At 32.0% G+C, this 9,679-nt stretch overlaps 1 protein-coding gene across 1 annotated transcript; it reads right to left on the bottom strand.

Annotated features, from left to right (window-relative positions):
* Positions 1 to 2,800: 2,800 nt before the first annotated feature.
* LOC141697009 (TMV resistance protein N-like) lies at positions 2,801 to 9,090 on the bottom strand. The gene is made up of 5 exons (XM_074501187.1): positions 8,411 to 9,090; positions 5,421 to 6,513; positions 5,014 to 5,301; positions 4,100 to 4,924; positions 2,801 to 3,747 (listed from the first exon to the last, which is right to left on the bottom strand). The coding sequence occupies exons 1-5, from the start codon at positions 8,905 to 8,907 to the stop codon at positions 3,274 to 3,276; spliced, it is 3,177 nt and encodes a 1,058-aa protein (XP_074357288.1). The 5' UTR covers positions 8,908 to 9,090; the 3' UTR covers positions 2,801 to 3,273.
* Between the last annotated feature and the right edge of the window lie 589 nt (positions 9,091 to 9,679).

Below are 9,679 nucleotides of genomic sequence, written 5' to 3'. Positions count from 1 at the left end.
TCAAATCAGTAACAAATTTCTAAAAAAAATGCTCTAACCAAATTGACTTAGAAAGGTTAATTAACATAAATACACATCATTCACTACACATATTATTATAGAATAAAAAGTAAAAACCACAAACTCATGGATTAATGCAATAGCCACCCGTTGGATAAGAAGAATTTCGAAATTAGTCTTTAACATAAACCCAAGCAACATTAAATTATGAAAATGAGACTGCAAACTACATAAAAAAGAAAAAAAAAACAAAAACACATAAATGCAATTATATATCAAATCTCATATATTGTAAAACCTAGGGAAATAAGAAAACAATGATTTAAAATCAAACTTTAACAATAAACAATAGAACAGATTCATGTAGGATAAAGCACATTTAGATATCCCAAAATTGGACAGCAGACATAGAGCTGTTCACGAACCGAGCCGAGTCGAGTTTTGATCGAACCGAGCCGAGCTTTAATTTTTTTTCTGACGAGCCGAGCCGAGCCGAGCTTTCTTAACGAACAAAAACATGTGTTCGAGCTCGAGCTCGTTAACGAACGAGCCAAACACGAGCTTTTATCGAACAAAATCGAGTCGAGTCGAACCGAGCCGAACACGAGCTTTCTCCATCAAAACGAGCCGAGTCGAGCCGAGTCGAGCCGAGCCGAGCCGAGCCGAGCCGAGCCGAGCCGAGCTTAATTAAAAAATTATGGTTAAAACACCGGTTGACTGTTAAAATAACAAACCAAATACTTTTATTTTTTTCTAAAAATTTTGTCATATCACTAAAAAATATTGATCTTAACATCCGTACGGTTGGATCATTCATAAATATTTTTTAAAAAATCGAAACATTAATACGATACTAAACCTTAATTACAAGTACAAGTCAAAACACCGGTTGACTGTTAAAATAACAAATCAAATATATTTATTTTTTTCTAAAACTTTTGTCATGTCACTAAAATATATAGATCTTAACATCCGTACGGTTGAATCATCTATAAATATTTTTAAAAAAATCAAAACATGAATACGAGACTAAACACTAGTTACAAGTATTGTTCAAACAAGTGGTTGATTGTCAAAATAACAAACAAAATAAATTTATTTTTTTCTAAAATTTTTATCATGTCACTAAAATATATATATTAACATCCGTACGGTTGGATCATCTATAAATATTATTTAAAAAATTAAAACATTAATAAGAAACTAAACACTAGTTACAAGTAAATGTCAAAACACCGGTTGACTGTTAAAATAACAAACCAAATACATTTATTTTTTTCTAAAATTTTTGTCATGTCACTAAAATATATAGATCTTAACATCCGTACGGTTGGATCATCTATAAATATTTTTAAAAAAATCAAAATATGAATACGAGACTAAACACTAGTTACAAGTATTGTTCAAACAAGTGGTTGATTGTCAAAATAACAAACAAAATAAATTTATTTTTTTCTAAAATTTTTATCATGTCACTAAAATATATAGATATTAACATCCATACGGTTGGATCATCTATAAATATTTTTAAAAAAATCAAAACATTAATACGAGACTAAACACTAGTTACAAGTAAAGGTCAAAACACCGGTTGACTGTTAAAATAACAAACCAAATGCATTTATTTTTTTCTAAAACTTTTGTCATGTCACTAAAATATATATATCTTAACATCCGTACGGTTGGATCATTCATAAATATTTTTAAAAAAATTGAAATATTAATATGAGACTAAACACTAGTTCTAACAACTATTCAAACAATTGGTCGATTGTCAAAATAATAAACAAAATAAATTTATTTTTTTCTAAATTTTTTATCATGTCACTAAAATATATAGATATTAACATCCGTACGGTTGGATCATTCATAAATATTTTTTAAAAATTGAAACATTAATATGAGACTAAACACTAGTTACAAGTAAAGGTCAAAACACCTGTTGACTGTGAAAATAACAAATCAAATACATTTATTTTTTCTAAAAATTTTGTCATATTACTAAATAATATAGATATTAACATCCGTACGGCTGGATCATTCATAAATATTTTTTAAAAAATCGAAACATTAATATGGGAGAAGTACTAGTCAAACTACTAATTTACCGCTAAAATAGCAAACCAAATATATTTATTTTTTCTAAATTTTTTATTATATCACTTAAATATATAAATATATAGATCTTGACATCCGTACGGTTGGATCATTTATAAATAATTTCAAAAAATCGAAACACCGATCAGGAAATAAATACTAGTTATAAGTAATAGTCAAATCACTTGTTAATTATTAAAATATCAAATTAAAAAATTAATTTTTAATATCTGAATTTTTTCAAATTACTAAAATATATATTTTGACATTCGTTTAGTTCAATAATTTAAAAATATTTATAAAAAATCTGAATAAAATTCATAATAATTAAATATATAAAAAATAATTTTTTTTTTAATTTTTTTCGAGTCGAACCGAGCCGAGCTCGAGCCGAACATGCCAAAAGCTTGGCTCGAGCTCGTTTTCTTAACGAACACATTTTTGTATTCGAACTCGAGCTCGAGCCCTTAACGAACCGAGCCGAACCGAGCCCTTAATGAGCCGAGCTCGAGCTTGTTCGCGAACGGCTCGGTTCGCGAACAGCTCTAAGCAGACAAATACTATTGGACAATATAACAAAGTAACTCGGACCAAATTTGAAAACAAGAAAATAAGAGCATCTGCTTGATCGATAGATAGATACATACCTGATATTGGTTTAATAAAAGATTTGATTGATCGGTAGATAAATGGAAATGGAAGCATAAGCATACCTCTAGATCTGAAATGATAAACTTACTCTCAGCTGAATCACTGTTCTAACTGAACCGCCGCCAATGCTGTTTGTTGAAATAACTAAAAGTCAAAAACCTTTACCTCAAGTTCTAAATGGTGGCTATCACATTCTGTTCTCTAGTGCAGTAAATAGCTGACTATCTAGATGTAATGCTCAATTGTTGAGTACCTGATATAGTAATATACTCCTGGTACTTGGCATCTCCCGATTCTTCTTCTTCTTCTTCTTCTCCGAGACGTCATGTTGATAACATACAGTAACTACGGTTTGTCTTCTACAATATGCCTACAATATTTCTAAGCAGTTAAGTTAAGCTTCTTCTGCAACTTTTAGTATTGTAACATTCACATATGCATAATTTCACTTTCTGTTTACATGTGTATGCAGGTGGTAAACAAATGACTAGGCGTCATCAATCAAAGCACTTTCTAGAACAATCACTAGTCATCACTTTCAAAAAATTTCAAGCGTTTAGATGGGTAGCTTCCTTCATCTTCGACAATGACGGCAGTGCTGTTGTATCCGTCTGTCATTGTAGTTTCTGTTTGGTACAGTAGATGAATCCCATAAATTTCTGCTTCTGCTGCTATTTCGATTTTATCATTTCCATCACTGACGAGTAAGATTGATCTTGGCACTATAATCATGCATGATTCATGGTAATCGGGAGTACAATGTGCGTCACCACTCCATATGAAATTACTTGTAGAAGTCTTAACAGAAAAATTTCTTCTATATGACTTTTTATTCCCCCAATGCTTGAAGCAAAGTATCATTGCTAAGTAATTTTGTGACACATTTGGTGGCAAATCCAAAGACAAAGGTGATCCTAAATTGCTTGATTGACTAATCCAATCAGGAAACTTGGCGTTCCCAATGTAAATTTCAATTTGATGGCCAAATTCAGAATATATCTGTTGAAAATATAACAAAAAGCAAAAACAAAAGTTAACCCACAAATGATCAATTAGTAAAGGGACAACCCTTTATAAACGTAGTTCCCTTGATTCTAGTTTAGGAACTCGTAATCGATGGGGTCATTTGCTTAAAGGATTTGAAGCTGACTGACTTGAAAAAATTTGCAAAACTAAAGAAACAGCCATGACTTGTCGTGTGAGATATCTTTCTTTGTAAAAAGATTTTAAAACATAGAATGATTAGTTTTAAGACTCTAATTATTAAACATAAACATATAGAACAATCCTCAATATATAGAAATAAGGTATGATGCACTAGTTTATAATCATAAAAGTTTGAGATCCAGACCTGGAAGAAACGTTCTGTTAAAGAGAGTGCTAGAAGAGATGAGTTGCAACCCCCCAAACAAAGTATTCGAATAGAAGTGAGCTCCTTCAAGCCTTGAATCGTTGTCAAACCACTACAATCTATAAGTTCTAATATCTCCAACTGTTTAAGATTGGATAAATTTGGTAATTGTTCCGTGCATCCAACTGCCTTTATCCATTTCAGACTAGAAGGAAGTTCTGCAATGAATAGACCACGACAATCTTTATGATCTCGATTTCCCGGGTTTAAGAACTGGATTGGAAGATTTTTAAATATAGCAGCACCACTTGCAGTTAGCTCCCTTAACCTTTTAACTTTCCCCACATTTTTACATCTAAAAATAGCTAGATGTTTCAGAGATATCAGGTTGCCTATGGTATTTGAGAGATACTCAAGGTCCTCCTTGAAACTTAATTTCAGCTCAACAAGTTTACTTAGACGTCCAATCGAGTCCGGTAATTTTGAAACAGTTAATCCCTTCACATCGAGATCTTTTAGGGATTCAATGCCTCCCAAGTCTTTAGGCAATGCTTCAAGACTATTGCAATCAGCAACACATAGAACTTCCATTGTCTTCAAATTGCAAATGGTGTCTGGAAGATTTTTTAGCTTCACACAACCACACAAATTTAAGGAAACAAGCCTCACCAAACTTCCGATTGATACGTGGACTTCCTCCAAGCTTTTACAGCCCTCGAGATTTAGAGTTACGAGAGATCTTAAGTTCGTGAAATCTGGAGTTGTAGTTAAATCTAGAGAATATGACATGTCTAGAGTTTTTAACTCGTTAAAAACATGTGAAACCTGTCAAAATAAGTGCAATTTGGAGATATTAAATCATACATTTCTACAAAAATTGACATGTATGCAATAAACATAGTAATAGCACCTACCATATTTAGCTCCCACATCGTTTTAATTTTACTATGAGGCAACTCAAGAATAACAAGTTCTTCAGGGTAAAATTCAGAAGGTAACCACTTCAATGGACAATACTTCCAACGGAGCAACCTTAAAACTTTAAATTTATGTTCAAAGCTTCCAGTGAGATCTACATTTTCAAGGTAAAGAAACCTCAATTTGCTCATCATTTTGAACGTTTCTGTAGTAATTGATACTCCCTCAAGTACATTCGGGCAGTCAAGGTTGTGAGGGATGATTCCTTCAATTGCTTCTGTTCCCTTGTATATATATATATATATATTAAGAACAAAAGTTGAAGAATGAATTCTTAGTAAACTATCAGATGAATCTGAAACCACTGATGGACAGAATATATATGTAAAAATATAGTAGTTACCTTGTTCTTTGTTAACACGTCACATATTTCTTCAGATACCCACAATCTACTATATTTTCCAGGGTTATTAGGAGATCTGTTACGCACAATTTTCCTTCCCATTTCCCGGAGCAGATGATGCATTCCCAACTCATCTCCATTATTGATGCTTAGTAAACTTCTTTTCTTTAGAATGTTAATATTGTAATTGACCAATGTATAACAAGTTTCCATTATGTTAACGATCTCTTCTTCCTCACGTCCGGCGAAAAAACAAGCAATATCCAGGAAGATATCCTTCAGATAATCCAATTCCAACGCTTCAAAGCTAATCAGTAGTATTTTCTCCACCTCATTGATAGGAACTCGTCTCGATTTATCAATGTACCACTCCCATCCTTCCTTAGATTGGTTAATCAAGTTCGAGCCAAAAACCTTAAGAGCCAATGGAAGCCCTCCAGAACGTTCTAAAATTTCATGGGACAATGCCATAAATGTCTCAGATATATTATTATCTCCGAATGCATGGTGGGTAAAAAGTTGGCGTGACTCAGCTTTACTCAGTTCATTTACTTTGTATCTGGCTTCTACTTTGATTGCATCCAGTAGATCTTCATTTCTTGTTGTAATTATGATCCTGCTCCCCGAAGCAAATGGTCCTTCTATATGTTCCAGTACTTTTTGGTCGTACAAGTCATCAATAACAATCAGAACTTTTGCCGAACAAATTCTAGCTCTTATTAACTCAATTCCTTGGTCAACATTGTCAATTCTAATGTTCTTACGTTTAAGAACGTCATAAATAAGTTGACGTTGTAAACGTAATATGCCTTTTTCTTTGCTTGAAGCATCCCTAACATTTGCTAGGAAGCAACTGCCCTCAAAAAGGTGATAATTTTGGTTATACACAGCTTTGGCAAGAGTCGTTTTGCCAACTCCACCCATACCGTATATACCTATTCTAATGAGACCACCGGTGTCTGAGCTCAATAATGATGTTATCTCTTTAACTCGAGAATCCAACCCAACTGGATATATCGCAACAGGTAAAGTTTTTGGATTGATTTTATATAGAATCCTTTCAACAATTTCCTTGATGATATTGGCTTCATACCTGCAGCAAAATCCTTTATAATTGTCAAACAAAATCTCATATCAAGATTATTAGAAACATATTCGGAGAAAATACTTCTGATTTGCGTAAACAATTTAATCTTTACGTTTTGTCTATGTCAATCTGCTTTTTTTCTACATTATACCAGTGTCTATGTCGATCTGCTTTTTTTTTCTACATTATACCAGTTTCGTATGCCGTGCTAGTGCATAATAATTGATATAGTCTTAACGATTAAACAACACTTATAATAAAATGGATTCCCATATGAACGAGGCCTACCAATGAGATCTAAATCAATGGGTACATACCTTGTCTTGTTTTTCACAAGGTCCAGGGTTCGATTTTCCACCCACACGTATACTTCCTCTGTTTTTTTTTATTTGTCGTTTTGACTTTTGCACGTATTTCAATGTGATTTAACCGTCTAGTTAGAAATATGATTTTAAAAAATTTCTTTTTGTGAATTAAAATATAAGTTGTCTACTTTTATTTACAAAAAGAAAATTCTATAAATGATAATTTTAACTAGCCGATCAAAAGACATTGAAATGTGTGCAAAAGTCAAAGCGACAAATAAAAAAAACAGAGGAAGTATTATTTGTTAGAATATTAATTTAAGATCATGGTATGGTCTTACTTTAAAACCTTAAGGTTGAGGTTGGCCGGGAGGACTCATTAGGGAGAGTATTAGAATATTAAAATAATACTCCCTTTATATCATATTATGTGTCACATTTCCTTTTATAGAAGTCAAATTTATCAACTTTTGACTAACGATTAAACATTACTCGTATATTATTTCAAAAAACTAAAAATTATAGTTTAAAGTAAATTAAATCTACTTTCCGGTGATATAATTTTTTTATTTTGTTCAATTAAAAATTATTAATAAATTTCGGTCAAATTTAAGTCAATTTGACCGGCACAAATACAAAGAAGACACATAACATGAGATGGAGGGATAATCCTTTTTAAAAAAAAAAATCTAGTAAGGAGAACTTTTGGGGTTTTAGATCGGCTTGACATCATTGGGAGTGAGATTTAGCATCAGTGGTTTTCTTGTTAGTTGTGAAGACATTGCTGATGTTCATGCCTAATATGTTATTTCACTCATTTACTAGGGTGTTGGTCGTGCTCAAGAGGATTAAGACACTTAGGGTACTGAATACTCAGTTGCATAACGTGCTGGTTCACTCGAGGGTTTTTTTTCACCAAAGAATTGCTCCATCAAGCCCTCAAAATTATTACAATTCCGAGAGATGCATATAAAGTATAATTATATACCATCTTTTTTTACATTTTTTTTAAAACATTCAATTTTTATTCAAAAAATAAAATTGTTAAAAAGAGTTATATATATAGAGTGATATTCCACTAGAAATATCCTTATAATGAAAATTAGAAATTAAAATAAAAAAATTTTAAATCATGTTGAAATATAGCATATATGGTATGCAAATCGATTATTAGAAGATGGAGAAGATGGAGAAAAATACAGTAAAGTCGGATTTTAAAAAACATTATCATTTGAAGGGAAAAATTAAAACGGAGGGGAAAAACTGAAATTCTAGATGGAAGGGTGTAGTTTAATTCTATATGCTGCCTATAAGGAAGACCATTAGATTAGATTGATCTGAGGGTATAGATTAATTTCTAGTTTTTATTTTAAACCTTCTTTTTCATTTGAAAAATTGTCTATATATATGTGTTTTATATTCACGTTGACAATCTGTCATAAACATAAACGGGGGACGGCGGTAGTAGTTTAATAACCAATATGTAAGAATGGTTTTCTGCTACAATTGTACTTATAGATACATATATATATATATAGATGCAGTATGTAAACAAAACTTGGATTGCTACTGTCTTGTATATGTTATGTTTGAATTACCTGTTTTTAGATGTATCGTATCCTGAGAAGTCAGCCACTTCCGTCAGCGTGAGCTTCCATTCGTTTATTTTCCGAGCCTCAAAATGAATGAGATGTTTCTGGAATGCTTCATTATAACTACCAATTTGGTGCCGCACAACTGATGGATCAATGTTGTAAAACACGGGAATAACTAATCTTCCCATTGTTTTTTGACAATTGAGGATCTCTACCAGTTCGTCAAGACACCAAGTTGAAGATGCGTAATTTTCCGAGAAGACAATAATGTAAGTCTTGGATTCATGAATAGCTCGTGGTAATGCGCGTGAAAGTACTTCTCCACTGCGTAGCTCCGGTGTATCCCTGAATGTTCGAATACTAGCGCAGTCCAACGCAGTGTATAGATGATCAGCAAATGTGTACCTTGTGTCTTTACCTCTGAAGCTTAAGAATGCGTCATATTGAGTTCTTGAGGTTGAAGCAGAATATTGAGTTGGATTTTGACTTGCAAAAGCCATTAATTCACACAACAAGTTCAATAGATTCAAACATGTAATTTTGAAAAAAGCTGAAAGATTAAGAAGGGAAGATATTTACATCTTTAATATAAAATCCTCTCAACGCTATATAAAAAATTGAGAAGGGTGTTGGCAGAAAACGAGTGAAATGCTTGGCCCCTTAGAATTCTGCATGAGACAAATTATTAGCATGTGTATTAGGAGTACTCTTTAAATAATACTCTCTCCGTCCCGTTAGATTCTATGCGTTTATTATTTACACATTTTTTGAGCCTCCTATAAAGTATAGTTTCACAATGTTTTTTAATTTTTTTTAATAAAAGTTTAAATATAAAACTTTTATTAAGAAAAAAAATTTAAAAATATTATGAGGTTATATTTAAAAGGAGCATTGAAAAGTATGCTAAAAAATACTGTATAGAATTTAATGAGACAGACAGAGGGAATAGTGCTGCATTATTATTATTAAACAGATAAGATGATCAAAATTTTAATGTGAGATGCGTATTATTTGGAATATGTTAGCAAAGACTTGGCAGTTGGCACGGAGTCAATGAGAAATGGAAAGTGCATGGAAGATACTTGCATCTGTTCTATAGTCAACGGTATTAGAATAAGAGCGGTATGGCAGACGAAATGCGTACGAAATAACTAGTAAAAAAGAAAGAGAATTGCTTACAAAAAGGATCCTACTCACATTTAGTTGTGATAATGAAAATGAAGGGAATTAATTCAAATTTGAACTACAATATAATATATATGATTGTTCACT

Source organism: Apium graveolens, chromosome 11 (assembly GCF_009905375.1).
Source record: "Apium graveolens cultivar Ventura chromosome 11, ASM990537v1, whole genome shotgun sequence".
NCBI classification, from domain to species: Eukaryota; Viridiplantae; Streptophyta; class Magnoliopsida; order Apiales; family Apiaceae; genus Apium; species Apium graveolens.
Note: the sequence above shows the minus strand (reverse complement) of the source record. Positions and strands in the feature narration are given on the sequence as shown.